We start from the raw sequence: 16,407 nt of genomic DNA on the forward strand, positions 1-16,407 counted from the left end.
CAAGCAGGTGAAGCCGGGAGATGTGGATCTTAGCGAGAAGGTCCAGCCTGGAAAGGAATACAGTGAGTGATCGATTCAGGACTGCGCTGATTACAGACATCTGGTACAATAAATGGGCTGGTGGTGACAAGGAGGACGCTCTGGCTAGGTAAGCATCAGATGCTGCAGATAGAAGCTGACTGCAAGCCAAACGCTGTCTCAGACGCGATGTGTGATCTCTCGCGATGCGGGCTACACCCGCGCCGACACGACCGGAAACCGGTACTGCTGCCTGTTCTTTGCTCGAGGACGCTGTCCCTACGGGTAAGTTTGTGATCATGGCACGCCCTGACAAGTAGATCCGAGTGCAGCTATCTCCACCGCCTGCCGAATCCTGCCCAGCTGATCGACCACTCGCGGGATTGCTTCGGGCGCGAGAAGCACGCTGAGTACCGCGATGACATGGGTGGCGTCGGCTCCTTCAATCGATCCAACCGCACACTCTACATTGGCAAGATGCACGAGAGCCCGGACAAGGATCAGAGCAAGGAGACTCTGCTTCGTCACTTCGGAGAGTGGGGCAAGATTGACAAGTGTAAGTCGGGACATCACGTAGAGAGGACTTCGCTGATCAGCAGGGAACATTCTGTACAACCGCGGAATCGCTTTCGTGTCCTACACCCACGAAGCGAACGCCCAATTCGCCAAGGAGGCGATGCAGTGTCAGAGCATGGATATGGACGAGATTCTGAATGTTCGGTGAGTTGACATCTGACGGAACAGTGCTGACGCTCCTCAGATGGGCGACCGAGGATCCTAACCCGGGAGGCAAGGCGGCCGAGGACAAGCGGATAGCCCAGGAGGGGCGGAAGGTTATTGCCAGCAAGCTGGACGACAACCTCATCGAGGCGAGCCAGACCCTCAGGGCATTGGAGGACGGAGACATCGACGACCTCTACGAGATCGAGCAGCAGCCTGAGGTTTCCGAGGACACGCGGCCAGCCAAGAGGTCAAAGGCTGAGGACGGCAAGCCCGCGCCGAAGGCTGGTCTTCTGGGTGGCGACACTCTGGAGAACATCAAGTATTACGCAGAACTGGCGAGGAAGCAGGCTGAGGAAGACCGCACGCGTAAGGTCCCGGCCAAGGCAGGGATGGGGCTCCTGAGCGGATACGGCAGTGGAGATGACAGTGATTAGACATAGCATCATGTATTTTTACTACTAGCTTGCGATACGATTCTAATTCACCGACAGTGTCAGGTTTCAAGAGTTTCTGCAAAAGCAGAAGGCATGTCATTGCGAGCCCGAACAGGTGGCAAAAGATTCTCCGCCAGGGAGTCGAACCCTGCTCTATCGCGAACTTTCCAATCAGTGATTAGAATCTCTCTAATGAGAGGCGATTATACTAACCGATATACTAGCGAAGATTAATTGGCTCGAACAGCCAGCTGCTTTGGCGGTCGGGCCGTCAGGGGTAGATAATCTCCCTTCTGGGTTTTACGTAACGAACGTACTGACGGCAAATAGTAATAGCACGCTTCGTACCGAAGCTTCTAATTACAACTTATTCCGAATGCTTCTAATGGAAAGACCAGCTGGGCAACCGTGCCTGAAGTGGAGACTCCACTCCAAACGATGACGCCCGTCGGGGACAATAAATTAGGAAGCCCTCTGTTCGTCGCGCGTTCGTCAACAATCTACTTCACGATCACCACCAACTCGCACCACAATGGGCGACGCGACGCCGCTCACGCTGCCCGACAGCCTGCCCTATCCCATCACCGTCGTCCGTGTGCGCGTTGCGGCCGGCACGTCCGTGAAGCGCGGTGATGTTCTTCTGGAGTACAAGTTCCTCTCGGCAACCAAGCGTAAACAACTGGAAACCGAAGAGCGCCAGGGAAAGCGACTCAGTCCGCAACAGTGGGACGGTGACATGGTTGGCAGCTGGGAGTCGTCGATTTCTGGAACTGTCCTGAAGTGGGAGGCCGACATTCAGCCCGGCCGCAAGATCGAGCGGAGACAGGCGACGTAAGTCACCGCTTGCTGAGGTAAACTGATGGAATCAGGAAACCGATCATTGAAATCGAGCAACCGTGCTCCCATCCTGTCCAAATCCATGGAATGTGCGGTGTCTGTGGTGCGGATGTCACCAAGTGAGTTCCAATGTGCAGTACGCAGCAGTGCTGACGCCAGTGATGACTACATGTCGGCGCCGGCGGACGAGGCTGGACCATCACGGCAGGGCGGCTACCAGATGACTCACGATGCGTCTGGAGTGACCGTCACCACGAATGTAAGTCCATTGTTCTTGATTGAAGACTGACATTGTCCAGGAGGCTAAGCGACTAGAATCCATTTCTCAGAAGGAGCTGCTGTCGACGCGCCGCCTGTCGCTGATCGTCGATCTCGATCAGACCATCATTCACACGACTGTCGACCCCACCGTCGGGGAATGGCTGAAGGAATGCGAGGAGGACGCTGAAGAGGAGAAGAAGGCGGCCGCATCAGAGAACAAAGAGAATGATGGAGGTACGACAGGAGACACAGCCGCCGATGACGGCAAGATGGACGTCGACGGCGCGGGAAAGGAGCCTCAGCCTGAGAGTACGACCCCGCCCGGATCGCCGAAGCGTAAGCGGGAAAAGAACCCCAACGCCGAGGCGCTCAAGGATGTTGCTAAGTTCCAGCTCGCCGACGACGTCCCACCAGGGGTGTCGCGGCGGCATCAGCCGGAGCCAGTGCGATGGTACTACACCAAGCCTCGGTAAGCTAAGATCTCAACGAGGCACAGCTGACATCAGACCGGGCCTGAACAAGTTCCTCGAGGACATGTCCAAACTGTACGAGATGCACGTCTACACCATGGGCACTCGATCGTACGCGGACGCCATCTGCAAGATCGTGGATCCAGAGGGCAAGTACTTTGGTGGGCGCATCATCAGCCGAGACGAGAGTGGATGTAAGTTGCGTAGAACCTGGCTGTAACTGACATCAGCTATGAGTGCGAAGAGCCTGGTACGGCTGTTCCCTCACGACCAGAGCATGGTGGTCATCATCGACGATCGCTCCGACGTGTGGGGCGACTCGCCCAACCTCGTCAAGGTTGTTCCATGTAAGCTTTTGGTCGAGTGGCCGAGCTAACATCACAGATGACTTCTTCGTCGGTATCGGTGACATCAACGGAGGATTCCTGCCTCCCACGAAGCCCGCCGTCACCGCCTTGGCGAACATTCTCACCCCCGCCTCCTCGACCGCTTCGTCTCCTTCGCCGAAAACGCCAAATGACATCCCGAGTACCGAGGAAGGGCACGACCAGCAGACGAAGTTGTTCCAGGAGATTCTTGAGAACCGTCCGCTGGCTAAGCTGGAGGAGGAACAGGGTTTCGAGCCCGACGATGAGGCCGCAAACGGCGAAGAGAAGAAGGAGAGTGAGAAGAAGAGCGGCGAACCCGAGGCAGAGACGAAGGGGGCAGGCGACGAGGAGAAGAAGGAGGACGGAGCTGCGGCATCGGGCCCTGCCGAGGGCTCAGAGAAGCCGAAGGAGGATGGACCGAAGAAGGATGGAGCGCCCCCGCCGAAGAGTGAGGATAAGGCTGTCTCAAAGCACGACGAGCACCACCACCGCCACCGCAGGCAGTTCTTGAATGTGAACGACCACGAGCTGAAGCGCGTCGAGGATATCTTGACCGAGATCCACACAGACTACTATGACGCGTACGACAGTCGGTCTCCGGGCTCGACTAAGATGCCCCTACAGTGCGACGTACCCCTTCTAATCGGCGAGATCAAGGACCAGATGCTCTCCGGCTGCGTGATTGTCTTCACGGGCGTGATCGCGATCAACCAGAAACCGCAAGACAGCGAGATCTGGCAGCAGGCCGAAGCCTTTGGTGCTCAGTGCCAGGTCGAGCTGGACGAGCGGGTGACGCACTGCGTGATCGGGTCGATCGGGACGGAGAAGATGCGCCGGGCCTCGCGCATGCCGCACGTGCAAGTTGTGTGGCTGGCGTGGCTGCAGACGAGCATAGCCTTCTGGCGGCGCGAACCCGAGGAGCCTTTCCGGCCCCAACTACCCCGGATTGAGCGGCCGGACACGCCGCCAAAGCCCGAGGACAAGGTGCCGGACGCTATGCAGATCGATCCGGAGGACATAGAGAAGGACGCCGAGGACTTCAAGGCGGCCTGGGACGATGCGGCGCAGGCCGAGCTCGACGAGCTCATCAACGGCGACGACGACGATGACTGGTCCTCGTCCGATGGCGAGGACGACGAGGACAAGAAGAACGACAGGAAACGCGCCGCGTCCCGGTCGCCGGAACCGCATCGATGGTCGCGCGAGAATACGCCCAGTCGGTCGATCCTCTCCCGCGGCCCGTCGCCTGGTCCGCCGAAACATGTCCGCTACGCTGATGACGAGAACCAGCCTCTCGAGGACGTGCGCGAGCCCCAACCAGGGGACATTCCGTCATACCCGCCCAAGAAGAAGCAGAAAGTCCTCATGCTCGATGCGCCGTCGGACGACGACGATATCCCGGAGGCTAACCGGATGGTGTACAAGCCAAGGCCAGGGGATGGGCTTACAGGCACGCACGAGGACGGCGTGGAGAAGGCGGACGGGTCGCAAGCGGACGGATCCGATGGTCCAGACCCGACAAGCAGCGACACGGAGACGGACGAGTTTGCGCGCATGCTCCAGGCCGAGCTGGCCGGAGAAGGAAGCGGGGACGAAGGGGAGGAGTAGACTTAGTATCCTGACATCGAGCATCGGTCTCTCAACGTTTTAGCGATCTTCTTTTACCCTATATGCATTTCTTGGCTTTTCCGCTGCACTCTCTCGACCTATGTTACACGTTCGCACCTTACGAGCATCAGTTCATGGAGTCGTACAGGCTCCAGCTGTGGGGCGCCTGGGTCTGCTTGAGCGTGAGCCCTGCGCCGTTGGCAGGCTCGTCAAAGTCGATGCACAGGTCTGGTGTCAGCTCGCAACATCCATCACGGCATGCGCGCAATCGATGGATGGGAAGGCCAAGGTTCCGGTTCCGAGCGAGAGGTTGAGAATTGACGCAGGTCCAATCTTATCTTGGGACCGCGGATCGAAGACCGGTTCCCTGATCGCTTCTCGTCCTCGGTTTCTGGCTTGCTTCCGTCTCTCACTAGGTCACTCCATGCGACTGTATACTCACCCCTGTTCTCCCACAAACAAAGCGAGAATGGCGAGTTCGCCCAAACCGTCAACTTCTCATCGCATGCGACGAGCTGCACTGCTCCACCGTCGTGTGCCCCTTGTTCCATTAGCGTCTCATAACAAGGGTGGACTCACCGTCGCTAGTGACGCCAATACACTTCCCGCTGTGCGTGGCGCTCGAAATCACGACGGGGTTGCCCGGAGCCCGGCTCGAGGAGGTATGCCGCCATGCCTGGTTTGTGTTTCCGTCGACGCAGTCCCAGAGCTGCAGCGCTACGGGTCCAGAAGCATCAGAGCCTGTGGGGACGTCGACGCAAAAGTGTGTGTCGCGGAGCCGAACGTGCTGTGCGCCAGAGCCGTAGGCGGGCGCAGCCGCGGCCAGGAGCGTGGTCGTGGTCGAGAGGGGAAAAGTGAGGAGACCGACGAAGAGGAGGCTGTAGTTGTCCATGTTGCTCGGCTGAGTTGGGGGTTTGGGCAGGTTAGTCGCTCGGCGGGTCTAGATTATATAGCATGTTGGGGATGTCAGAGGGAAGGACAGAGGGGGACACTGAAGGAGGGCCCGAGGTGCGAGGAAGGTGCATGGTAGCAGCTTGCGTATCCGGCATACGCACCCGGCCCGAAGATCTCTGAGCACCGAAGAAACGGCGAGTCACCCCCGAAGTCGCACGCCAACCTGCAAGCTAGCAGGCACGCACCGTGTTAGCACCGGATGGTCTGGATCGTGCCAACAGAGCGGCATGCAGATAAGACATATTCGTGCAGCTGCCGCACCATCTGCACCAGGTGCACCGCTAAAGCGAGCCTAAGGTGGTCAGGCGTGGGAGGATGGGGGCCATATTGGGGTTGCGACATGTTCATGGGACGGTCTCGGGCCGCCGTCCAGAGTGCACCATCACGATCGTCCGCGCCGTGGTGCAATTGACAGACTGGGCTAGACGGGCTAGAGCGTCGCGCGACGTTGCTGCGGAGTGCGATGGTGGTCGATCGCCGAAACTCGTCGATAGCGGCCGCCGCTCGGTATCGTTCGGTGGAGGTCACCGACATTCCTTGAGAGGCAGCCTACGGCGGGCCTGGTGGAAGGGTCGTATGGTGAGAAGCGGGATCAAATTCGCCACCGCCCGCGTCCAGTTGACCCCACACACGCGACTGAGACCTCCACCGCGTCTGGACGCTCAGTGCGCTCGACGAGGTGAGGTCATTGCTCAACTCTCTCGACCATCCACCACCTCAACCATGAGCGCGCCCATTGATGGTAAGCTGTGGGGATTGTGCAAAGCTAACGTTCAGGCGTGTCCGCCCCAACGCTGCCGCAGGCTACGACCGATGCGCTCGACACGTATCGGGCCAAGGACCCGGCGAAGAGTGAGTCCATCTAGAACCCAAGTTCGATCAGACGTCAACTACTTGAGCGAAGAAGATAGTTGTAAGCATACCTGAACAGCTGACGTACAGTCGTCGTGCGGTTCAAGTCTATCGGCTCCGCGCCAATAATGAAGAACAACGTGTTCAAAGTCACGGCCGGGAACAAGTTCCAGTCCGTCATCGTCTTTCTCCGCGGCCAGCTCGGGATCAAGCAGAGTGACGCGCTAGTGAGTACCTCCTGCAGCTTCCGATTTCATCGAACTCGAAGCTTATGGCAGTTCACGTACATCAACGGAGCGTTCGCTCCAACACCCGACGACACGGTCGGGAGCCTGTACAAGTGTTTCGGGACCGAGGGGCATCTGATCGTCAACTACTCGTAAGCTAGCCGCGCATAATCCGTAACTAACGACAGAAATACGCAGGCTTGGGGATAGGAATCACAGTCAAACACAGGACAGAATACCCCGCATTTCATCCAGATTGTAGCTTACCCATCTTTGCATCGTTGTCATATTCTTGCGACGGCGAGCTTCCTCGCGACATCACGGAGAGGAAGACACTCACGTCTGTGCAGAGCCTTGGGGCGCAGCTACACCCTCACAACTTCATTGCATCTCACGGTACAACTACTTCTGACAACAGGCAACAACGGCTTTACATGTGTCCGAACGATCCCGCATCGCATCGATCGAGGGAGGGGACCTTTCACGGCAGCTTCACCTCCAACTTCTTCTTGCAATAGTAACAAGCCGCATTCTCAGGATGCGGCCCAACGTATCCGCCAATACACCACTCTGCTCATCAGCACTTTCTCTTCGCCGACTTACTGGCCCGATTCTTGTGCGGTCTGGTCTTCGTACCAGAGCAGAGCCGTTTCTCGAACCGGGGACTGTTGTCTCTGTGCCGCTCGTACAATGTGGGGAGCTTGAAGCGCATACTAGTTCGTTATGGCGATGTTGCTGGATATGGCTGGATTCAGAGGACGAAGTCAGCATGGTAGAGAGGGAGGAGAAAGGATATCACTGCATTAAGTATAGAACCTCTGTGGGATCTGAAAGGCATCGACGACGGAGGAGATCGACGTACGACATCGGATCTTGTCCCCCATCGATTCGGAGTCGGCGGTACGATCGTATTCACCATGCTGTTACTGCGCGGCGATCGCAAGCTTCTGATGTTCGTGGGTGCGTCGATGAGCCTGCGCATCGGGCGGCCCTGCGTAAATGGGCCACAGTCATCTATATTCTAAGACTGGTCCAAGACCCTCCGTCTGGAACCTCGCGCCGCAACACCGCCTCACTAGTGCATGCATGTATCCCCTTTTGCCTTGCATGTTGCACTATCCTGCATGTATCCCTGACAGTCATACTATCATCGGCGGGAAACTGTCGGATAAACAACGTTGTGGTCATTGAGGCCGTCGGCCCGACGTTCCTCAGCAACCAACAACCAAGCGACGTAGCTCAGATGGAAGAGCGTTGGGCTCATACGAGTTCACCCAAAGGGCAGAAGATCGAAACTTCTCGTCGCTAGAAAGCTTTTTGTCTCCTCTGCACTGTTTCTGGTCCAGCGCCGACAGCATCGGAAGGTATGGGAGGGATGTGATTGGTGAGGGTCAAAGGGGATTAGGTTTCCTGCAGGGTGGCAACAAGCAGGGATATTCATCAGGCTTCATTACATCTGGCTATATCTACAACTAGGCGACTCTGTATCACAGTAGCATGGAGCGATGGTTGACGGAGAGGGAGAGTAGGAGGAGCAGCTACCAAGGCATAGAGACCTTCCGCTTTCGAAGAACCCTCATGGGCGTATAGCAAAAGTCGCACCGGTAATTACCCCAAATGTCCCAAGCGCCGAGGCATTTCTCTGCATCTCATCAGTTCCTCTCCGCCGCCCCTCTAAGTCCAACTTACTGCCAGCATTACGCCTCGTCAGCACATCACCAGGACACCTGATGTCCCTAGGGCCCGGCTCCTCTGCAGAGGACCTCGAGTTCTTGGTGGCGTCGCTCGGCGTGCTCGGCATGATTGTCGATCTTCAATTCAGGAGAGGGGGTTAGGACGCTAGTGTTGGTGGCCGGCGGCAACGGCGGCGTGCCTGCCTTTTATCGACGGCGCGATGCCCTGATCGTCTCATTTCGACGCGTCCATGAGATGTGGGGAAACGACGTGCTCGTACGACAAGGCCAGTTGCTGTCTACATGCGACTGCAGTGCTTACATGCATGTGGAAGAGATGCAGTGGGTTAGTTTGTGAGACAGCACAGCTGGCTGGGGGTTATCTTCTGCATGCACTAGGTTCGCAGACTACGACTACTATAGGCTTCAGGACAAGAATCAAGAAGTGACCAGATAGGTCAAGATGTCAAGAGCGGAGAAGGATGGAGCCGGGGAGCAAAATGTAGCTTGCGTCGGGCAGCCTCAGTGTGATGGTCCAGTCTTGTAGAGCATCGGACGATGAAGAGCTTCCGTCGGATGAGATAAGAGCTGGATGGCAGCCGATGGAGGACGAGGACTGACAGCAGCAAGAGTGTAGTTTGCTGCAGGCAGGCGTTGGCGACCACGCTCACTCGGGCATGGGACGCTTGCAGAAGCCGCACTTGAAGCGTCCGTCGGCGTGGTGGTAGCTACCACGGCACTTGCCTGAGATCAGCCCCAGTCGCCCGAAGGTGCTCACGACCAAAGTTCTCGCCAGTTCCCTTCTTGCCCATGCAGGTCATTGCGTTTCGCTTGATGAGCTTGTAGATTGTGGCAAAGCCTTGAGTGCGTGTGAGGTAAGGTTGTAGTGAGGCGAAGGTGAGTTGGGTTGAAGGCTACGATGAGAAGGGAAGAGGGCGGTTTATATACCTTCCTCGACATGCATGACGGGCATGGTCGATATCGGGATACAACATGGCTGGGGTGCCCCGCCAGTGAAAGCGACGCAGCGGTGGTGGTGCGTGACGTGAGGCATCGCAGTGCAGTTTCTCCTGCTGAGCAAACTGCTGGCAGGGCTCCGGCCGAAAGAGATACGGGTACTACGATCCTGTAACCGGGGAGCACTGGCTATGCTCAGCACTTACCCGGTCTTGCCAGCTTGCAACTGAGAGCTTTGCGAACGTGACGATAGACTGTGTCTCAGTTGTAGAAGTTAAGAGGTAGGCAGAAACGGAGCCCCGCTGCAGGACACGTTCCCCAGCTACCCAGCTCACAGCTCAGCGTCTTGTCTCACAGCAACGAGGCCTGTTTCGTCCGTGCTTCGGAATGCGTACCTGCTCGCAGAGGGCTTGGCATCAGCTCGTGTGAGTGTTCACGAACGTGCTTGAGTGAGCGGGTGGGGAAGGTGCTCGAAGCGGCAGAGAGGTGCCACCACCCACTGTACCGCGCGGCAACTGCATCTGCCAATCGACTAGACGTCATCGCGTTGTCCATCAAACCGTTTCGTCCTCTTCCACTTCCCCTCGGTCACTCTTCTTTGTGTATCGCAGCCGTCAGAGACTAAGACTTAGAATGACTGATGCGCGGTGGCGAGCAGCTGCACCGCTCATCAGGTCCCGCTGATTGTCGGAGCCCGAGCAAAAGTAAACAATAGCTGGCATCGGCACAGTTGCACTCACGTCGTGATCAACGCTTCAACCATTCATTCTTATTACCCACTGGATTTCCTCAACGCTACCCCTTCACTCACATCCTCATTGAACTCAGCATCTGTCGTACTCTCAGAATGCCTGCTCATCAATTCGACCAGTACATCAAAAGGCATGCCAAGCTGTGGGACAAGTTCCATCAGCAGGTCAGCGAGATCAAGAAGGACTACAGCTGGAAGCGTGACGTGCTTCACGCTGCGTTGACAATGAACCCCGAGCCAGATCGCGTGGTTGAAATCATCAAGCAGCTTTACCACTACGACCTCGCGGAGATGCAGGCTATCGATAAGATCAAGGTCCAGCACTCTTTTGACCTCGGAGCGCATCGTGCCAAACTCATCGGTGAGCGGATGTTCAAGTTGGTTGAGCTAATCCCAGGTATGGAGAACCAGAAGGTCAAGCAGAAAGTCGGGGAGGTCAAGACTCGTAAGGATAAGCCCGCCGACAAGCCCCCCGCCAAGCGTGTCACTCCGCCGGCCGACAACCCTACAAAGCCTTCGGTCAAGGAGCCCGCAGCGAAGCAGCCTGGTGCCAAGAAGCCTACCGCCAAGGAGCCTGCAGACCAGCAGCCTGCGGCTCAACCTGTGTCAAGCACCGACAACTACGACCTTCTTTTCCAGTCTGCGGCTGCAGCCCCTGTCGCCGACCAGAATGTCCCTAGCATACTCGGGACCGGGAACCCCACCGGGATCCTCAACAGCACATCGTTCATACCCTCATGGCCCCTCTACACTTCCGCAAACCCCATCGCCCAGGCCGCCCCCGTCTACCAGCCCACGTTCTCCTACACTTTCTCGTCAGAAACCTTTTCCTCTTCCCCGGGGACCTACGGTAAGCGCAAGGCCGATGACAAGCACAAGGAGGCGCCCACCAAGAAGGCTGCGACGGATAAGTCCAACTGTGACCGGTTCGAGCTTCTTGTGGAGGAGTGTGACGAAGACCTCCCGGGGTTTACTCTGTAGACGCGGATGCCACGTCCGGCACAGCCAGTGTAGCTGTTACTGTAGCCTGTGTGAATGTATCAGTGGTGTGAAGATGCTTGAGTACAGGGGACGGATGACGTGGAGTCTGTGTGGTCTGTCAGCGGACTGCGTCCTTCTCGACCATCGAAAGCACGAAACACTCTGTTCATCACCACCTAGGAATCATGGCGTCCCCGCCCAAGATCGGCTTTTTAGCTCCGGTCCCACGCACGAACGTCCAAGCAAACGCTCTCCGCACCGCGACCTCGGCTGGAATCATCGCCGACTTCCAGGTGCGCAGGAGCAAGATCAAAGCCTATTACGACTACCTGCGCAACGGCGCGCCATACGATCTCACTCCCGAGCAGCTGGCCGACATTGATCTCCACCAGAGGATTGCGATGTCAGAGCTCAATGAGGAGCTGGACTGGAAGATTGCCAGCATCTATATGGACAGCGGTCTCCCTCACCTTCTGGAGCCAGCACCGACAACTGAAGCTGCCCAGATGGCCGCCCAGGCTGATCAGCCTCAGCTTCAAGAGCAGGGTAAGCTGGAAGATTGGCGTGCCGATAGCTGACGGGCAGCACGTAGGGGTAAGCAGCCTGACAAGGAGCAGGCCAGTCATCCCAAGAATATGCTTCCTACTGTTCCCTTCCCAGCCATGGGTATCGATGCTAAGATCGACCTTAACCCTTCGCCTGGAACCCTTCAGACACAGAACAAGAGCCGCAAGAATAGGCGCCGCAAGAGTCGCAAGTGAGGGTCGATGTCCATCACGCTCATCCAGCTGCGCCCGTATGCCCAGTTTTCCGAAACCTGTTTCTTTGAATCCATAGCTTTGTACTCGGTGCCTCTCCGCATTCGTTCAATCGTGCACGCGGTTAAGTCACTCTGAATCGAGCTGGCCGGGAAACCTTGCAGTGCCCCCGGTGGAGGCGGAATGTAGGTGACCGGTTCCGAATAAACTCCCTACTCACCCCGAACATTTTCAGAAATTGCTCCTTCATGCATGCGTTATAATAACTTGGTCACGGGTACCTCGTACACGGTGGTATACTGTAAAATACTTTCGCACCCATTTCAAGTAGATGCAAGGTCGTAAGGCCGATAGAACCGGCGGGGTGATTGGGGGTTGTGTGTGCTGCTACGCCTGAGTACACACGACTAAGGGTTTGGGTCGGGTCAGGATGGAGGCTTTACTAGTCCATCACCTGGGTCGCAAATAGGGGGTAGGTAGAGGCGCTGCCCCGTCGGTGTGCACCCAACGGCGAGGTGTGGGACCTGTGGAACGGCGAGACTTGGCGCATGTATCACCCCACAAGAGATCGTCACCTGTACTTCACCCTGCTCGGCTCCTCTGTCGCCATCATCATCTCTCACGTTCACTACTCTCCCACCCGCTACAACGTCTTACTTTCAAAGATGTCGGTTTTCTCCTTCAACGATTTCAAGTCTCTGGAGGAAGCTCGGGAAGCTCTGATCACCGACTATGATCGACAAAGGGCGGAGCTTCGCCAGCGCTCCATGGCGATCAAGCGCGAACTGCTGCGCAAGACCGGCCAAGCCAAGGCGTTGCGCGCCTTGCGCAAGCACACAAAGGAGGTAACCCGTCGCCTCAAGAAGGATCTGAAGGAGAAGCTGGCTGCGGCGGATCTTTGGGCCTTCGAGGACCCCGATTGTGAGTTGCCACGGCCGACGATAGGACTGATGAACAGATCCCGCCGCGGCCAGCGGCTCCCGTCCAGCCGAGAAGGAGGTTACCGACGCCTCCAACGACGATGTCGAGATTGAGGCGAAGCCTCAGAGCCCGAACAATTACACCGTGACCGACAGTTCATAGACGGAACTTCTCGCCGCCGGAGCGGAAGGGTCTCTGGAGACGCCCCAACCGGGACAGATGAGCGTCGTTTCTGAACACTCAGGCCACATCTTCATAAGCTTTATTAGTCTATATGCCTCTTTTATGTACATGTTCACAGCTCAGAATACCTCAAATTCCGGGGTCTCCGAATGTCGCACAAGGGGACGCCTAAGTTCTGATGCACATCGAGCAACAAGGTGACGCAGTTGTGTGGCATGTCTGTGTGGCATGGTTCGCCCTCCACTCGGCCCTTGCTTCATAAAGCGACCTTCTTTCCATCAGTCTCCCCTCCAACACATCTCCACCTCTCTCAACTCAACCCAGATCCTCTTATCCTGCGCCCTCGGTCCTTCTCTGCAACCCAGCAACCCCTTCAACGACAAGCCCAGCATGGCTCCCCTCCCCATCCCCTCCGAGATCACCGGCGAGCGCCGTCGTCGCATTTCGCAGACGTACACGCACCTCCACAATGAGCTCGACAAGGACATGGAGGCGCTCCGCGCCGACTACCGCCGTACTCACTACTTCAGCGCCCGCGCCATCCAGGGTGCCCTGAAGATGGTTGATGAGATTGAGCAGGGCAAGCGCGCTGTCCTGCACAAGCTCCAGCAGGAGGAAATGGACAACCACCTCACTTGTGAGTGACATAGACTGGCAGCACTGATGAACAGTCAAGGACAACGAGGCTAAGGCCGCCAAAAAGGCTGCCCTCCACGCCAAGTGGTGGTACCCTGGTGGCAAGTAACGTGTCCGCCAGTCCATCAAGTCCTCCGAGCACGTTGTACCGTTGTATTATCATGTTGTATCAATGCATCTGTTGTGCTCTAGCTAAGCTTATCACCACCTCTGTCGTTGAGCATGTTGGGTAGGTCGCCAATGCTTGTGCCTGCCAATAATACCTCTCTCTACGCTGCCGCAACTCTTCTTCCACCTCTCACAAACTGGTCCTACGACCAACGGGACCCCTTACTCTGCAAGGCCAACGAACAGTGGCGATTTCGGAAACGGTGCAAGGAAGGCGCGAGAGAGGAGCGAGCTAGTGGTCAGGTTATTCCATTGAGCTTCCCTCAGTGCGGCTTCCCTCGGAGCGCTTGCGGCCTAGTCTCTCCGCAAGACCCCGAACGGAAGTCTCGCACCGTGTGAAGCGGCGTGCTTGTGTGCTGGGCGGTGCACCTTGCAAAATGTGCACTCAAACGCGTTTGCCGTTGTGTAGCGCGACTCCCAGGTGCGCGACGCATTTGAGAGGGGGTACGCAGTAGGAACTGACACTGCACTTCCCCCCTCCTACCATCCAACCGTGGTGGACAGTCACAACCAAACCCCTCGACCACCGCTGCTCTCAGCCGCCCAGCTCGACAACGCCAACCACGATGCTCTTTTGGCACCAGAACCCCTGCAACCTGCCTCCCTACCCCCAGGAGAACAGCCCTATGTGGTTTCACATGGCCCGCTACCTTCTTCAGCAGGATCTGAACGCCAGGGTTGAAGCAATCCGTGTCACATGGAGCGGCAGGCGCCAGTTGGCCTACCAGAATCTTGCGGGCGACTTGCTCGCGCAGGCCATCGCCGCCAGCCACGCCAACGAGGCCGAAGAAATCGCGCAAGTTCACCGCGAGTTCGAAGCCAATTGGCATAACCTCAACCTGAGTACGTTTACGATGCGCCATACATACAGCTGATGCCCCAGAGGCTGCTCAGTACGGCTGCTGAGCAACTAAGCCCGTTCTACCAAACCATGGCCGTTCCTGAGGAGCACTGGTGGACAAAAATCGCTCATAGGCAACTGTGCCTGCACGTACTACATTAGTCAAATGCATGCCTTGCGGCCACGTACTCGATGCGCTCGACTGACGAACGCTCGCTGGCGTAGACTTGCCAGGCCCACGAGGCCGGATGGAGGGACAGGGTGGGTGCGCGCACCTGTGTGTGGCAGTCGACGCACCTTCGCACCAAGCCTCACACTCTAAACATCTTGCTAGACCCCATCCTCCTCGTCGAAACCTTTCACCTTCACAACATATCCAACCCACTCCCACCTGGCCTTTATCACAGCTCCACACTGGCACCCGTTCCTACGACCCCATTCTCAAAACGTTCTCCCGTCCTCAGCATGAACAACGACGTTGCCTCGAACCTCGAGACCTCACGCCTCGACAACCAGTGCGACGAAATCCACGCTGAGCTTTCCTTGCGACGCCTGATGGAGGTTATCAAGGCCAGGAAGGACATGAAGCACAACCAGATGTTGAATGATATGGAGGATGCCGGCGTGGGAGCCATGGACAGCGCCGGCGAGGGTTCTTCCAGCCAGAGCGAGAGTGTCACCAGTGTGTCTGTCGTATGGCAAGGAAACTGACGGACAGGCACCACCCCTGCGTCTTCCGACCAGGTTGCGGCCCAGAGCAACGAAGACAACACTGAGCTTCTCCAGCAGAAGCTTCAAGCTTGCAAGGAGGCCTTTGCTTCAGTTCTCGCGATCGCCATGGATATCGCGGCCTCCCTTGACATGCCCGCTGCGGGTATTGTCCAGGATGAACTCAGTGATTTGGATGACGACTTCACTCTCGCAATGATGGTCGCTGATAACATCTTGACCCTGGGTGAGGGTCAGGACGACGGGTCCTCATAGACTGGTCCCACGTAACACCTTGACCGCACGGTCCCTGCCGCACGTTCCGTGGCGTCCATTCCTTCAACCTCGCTCTGCTTTCGAACCCGTATTGGGCCTTCTCTATTTGGACTATCATAGTAACCCGTATTCTGATCCCTATGAACCCCTCTACTATTACAGGTCTCCATTGGGGCATTGGGGCGCTAAGCGTGACACGATTCTGCGGTCTGCTCAAGGGCTAATCAAACATGAAGATTCCAGACTTGAACGGACCGAAGAAGGGTGTGTCCGAACCGCCGTGGCCAAGGGTTGCTACTCATGGACAGCGCTCGCTGCGATGTACAATGGACATCACCTTCTTCACTTTCTATTTCTTCTCAGTTACACCAGCATCATGAACGACGAGAAGAACACTACTAACAAGAATCCGCGGGACGAGAAGCCAGGTGAGATATCAGCACAGACGTTCCTGGTTGTTCTGACCGTGCGAGGTACGAACTCAAACGACATCCAGCAAAGCTGCGAGCCCGATGAATCAACAACTGGCAGCATGTCAAAGGTTCTTGCCACCCGTGCTTCTGGTGAGTACACCAGGTTGTGTCCGCGCTGACAGGTCAGAGACTAGTGCTGCCTATACCACAGCCGTGCCCATTGAGGGGGTGAGCACCTTCGCCACCGCCGCCGACGCGCGCTCCGCTATCCTTGAGTACGCGACGCGTACAGCCAAGGGTCTTACTACGAACGAAGACACGCTTCGCGCCCTGGACAACTGGGTCGCTGAGTTCAACCGCGTGAACAAGCCATAAGCCTAAAGACAATG

The 16,407-nt window shown here is 57.0% G+C and overlaps 10 protein-coding genes and 2 non-coding genes across 12 annotated transcripts; 10 read left to right on the forward strand and 2 right to left on the reverse strand.

Annotated features, from left to right (window-relative positions):
- Positions 1-441: 441 nt before the first annotated feature.
- On the forward strand, positions 442-1,175 carry A1Q1_07791 (nuclear mRNA splicing, via spliceosome-related protein; the record flags this gene model as incomplete). The annotated part of the gene is made up of 3 exons (XM_014326803.1): positions 442-574; positions 618-738; positions 779-1,175. The coding sequence occupies 3 exons, from the start codon at positions 442-444 to the stop codon at positions 1,173-1,175; spliced, it is 651 nt and encodes a 216-aa protein (XP_014182278.1).
- A 126-nt stretch (positions 1,176-1,301) lies between these two features.
- On the reverse strand, positions 1,302-1,405 carry A1Q1_t157. The gene has a single exon. It is a non-coding gene; the product is annotated as a tRNA-Glu (tRNA).
- Positions 1,406-1,707: 302 nt separating this feature from the next.
- On the forward strand, positions 1,708-4,719 carry A1Q1_07792 (protein phosphatase; the record flags this gene model as incomplete). The annotated part of the gene is made up of 6 exons (XM_014326804.1): positions 1,708-2,006; positions 2,067-2,271; positions 2,312-2,742; positions 2,780-2,904; positions 2,974-3,090; positions 3,128-4,719. The coding sequence occupies 6 exons, from the start codon at positions 1,708-1,710 to the stop codon at positions 4,717-4,719; spliced, it is 2,769 nt and encodes a 922-aa protein (XP_014182279.1).
- Positions 4,720-6,653: 1,934 nt separating this feature from the next.
- Positions 6,654-7,014, forward strand: A1Q1_07793 (uncharacterized protein; the record flags this gene model as incomplete). Its single annotated transcript, XM_014326805.1, has 3 exons — positions 6,654-6,752; positions 6,804-6,904; positions 6,951-7,014. 3 exons carry the CDS (start codon positions 6,654-6,656, stop codon positions 7,012-7,014), a joined length of 264 nt encoding a protein of 87 aa, XP_014182280.1.
- A 966-nt stretch (positions 7,015-7,980) lies between these two features.
- A1Q1_t151 lies at positions 7,981-8,060 on the forward strand. The gene has a single exon. It is a non-coding gene; the product is annotated as a tRNA-Met (tRNA).
- An 887-nt stretch (positions 8,061-8,947) lies between these two features.
- On the reverse strand, positions 8,948-9,925 carry A1Q1_07794 (uncharacterized protein; the record flags this gene model as incomplete). Its single annotated transcript, XM_014326806.1, has 4 exons — positions 8,948-9,153; positions 9,204-9,339; positions 9,589-9,704; positions 9,778-9,925. The coding sequence occupies 4 exons, from the start codon at positions 9,923-9,925 to the stop codon at positions 8,948-8,950; spliced, it is 606 nt and encodes a 201-aa protein (XP_014182281.1).
- Positions 9,926-10,229: 304 nt separating this feature from the next.
- Positions 10,230-11,114, forward strand: A1Q1_07795 (uncharacterized protein; the record flags this gene model as incomplete). The annotated part of the gene is made up of 1 exon (XM_014326807.1): positions 10,230-11,114. One exon carries the CDS (start codon positions 10,230-10,232, stop codon positions 11,112-11,114), a length of 885 nt encoding a protein of 294 aa, XP_014182282.1.
- A 185-nt stretch (positions 11,115-11,299) lies between these two features.
- On the forward strand, positions 11,300-11,875 carry A1Q1_07796 (uncharacterized protein; the record flags this gene model as incomplete). The annotated part of the gene is made up of 2 exons (XM_014326808.1): positions 11,300-11,660; positions 11,700-11,875. 2 exons carry the CDS (start codon positions 11,300-11,302, stop codon positions 11,873-11,875), a joined length of 537 nt encoding a protein of 178 aa, XP_014182283.1.
- A 662-nt stretch (positions 11,876-12,537) lies between these two features.
- On the forward strand, positions 12,538-12,955 carry A1Q1_07797 (uncharacterized protein; the record flags this gene model as incomplete). The annotated part of the gene is made up of 2 exons (XM_014326809.1): positions 12,538-12,793; positions 12,831-12,955. 2 exons carry the CDS (start codon positions 12,538-12,540, stop codon positions 12,953-12,955), a joined length of 381 nt encoding a protein of 126 aa, XP_014182284.1.
- A 411-nt stretch (positions 12,956-13,366) lies between these two features.
- Positions 13,367-13,845, forward strand: A1Q1_07798 (uncharacterized protein; the record flags this gene model as incomplete). The annotated part of the gene is made up of 2 exons (XM_014326810.1): positions 13,367-13,613; positions 13,805-13,845. The coding sequence occupies 2 exons, from the start codon at positions 13,367-13,369 to the stop codon at positions 13,843-13,845; spliced, it is 288 nt and encodes a 95-aa protein (XP_014182285.1).
- A 501-nt stretch (positions 13,846-14,346) lies between these two features.
- Positions 14,347-15,605, forward strand: A1Q1_07799 (uncharacterized protein; the record flags this gene model as incomplete). The annotated part of the gene is made up of 3 exons (XM_014326811.1): positions 14,347-14,623; positions 14,956-15,314; positions 15,366-15,605. The coding sequence occupies 3 exons, from the start codon at positions 14,347-14,349 to the stop codon at positions 15,603-15,605; spliced, it is 876 nt and encodes a 291-aa protein (XP_014182286.1).
- Positions 15,606-15,981: 376 nt separating this feature from the next.
- On the forward strand, positions 15,982-16,393 carry A1Q1_07800 (uncharacterized protein; the record flags this gene model as incomplete). Its single annotated transcript, XM_014326812.1, has 2 exons — positions 15,982-16,168; positions 16,230-16,393. The coding sequence occupies 2 exons, from the start codon at positions 15,982-15,984 to the stop codon at positions 16,391-16,393; spliced, it is 351 nt and encodes a 116-aa protein (XP_014182287.1).
- Between the last annotated feature and the right edge of the window lie 14 nt (positions 16,394-16,407).

Source organism: Trichosporon asahii (genome assembly GCF_000293215.1).
Source record: "Trichosporon asahii var. asahii CBS 2479 unplaced genomic scaffold scaffold00017, whole genome shotgun sequence".
Taxonomy (NCBI): Eukaryota; Fungi; Basidiomycota; class Tremellomycetes; order Trichosporonales; family Trichosporonaceae; genus Trichosporon; species Trichosporon asahii.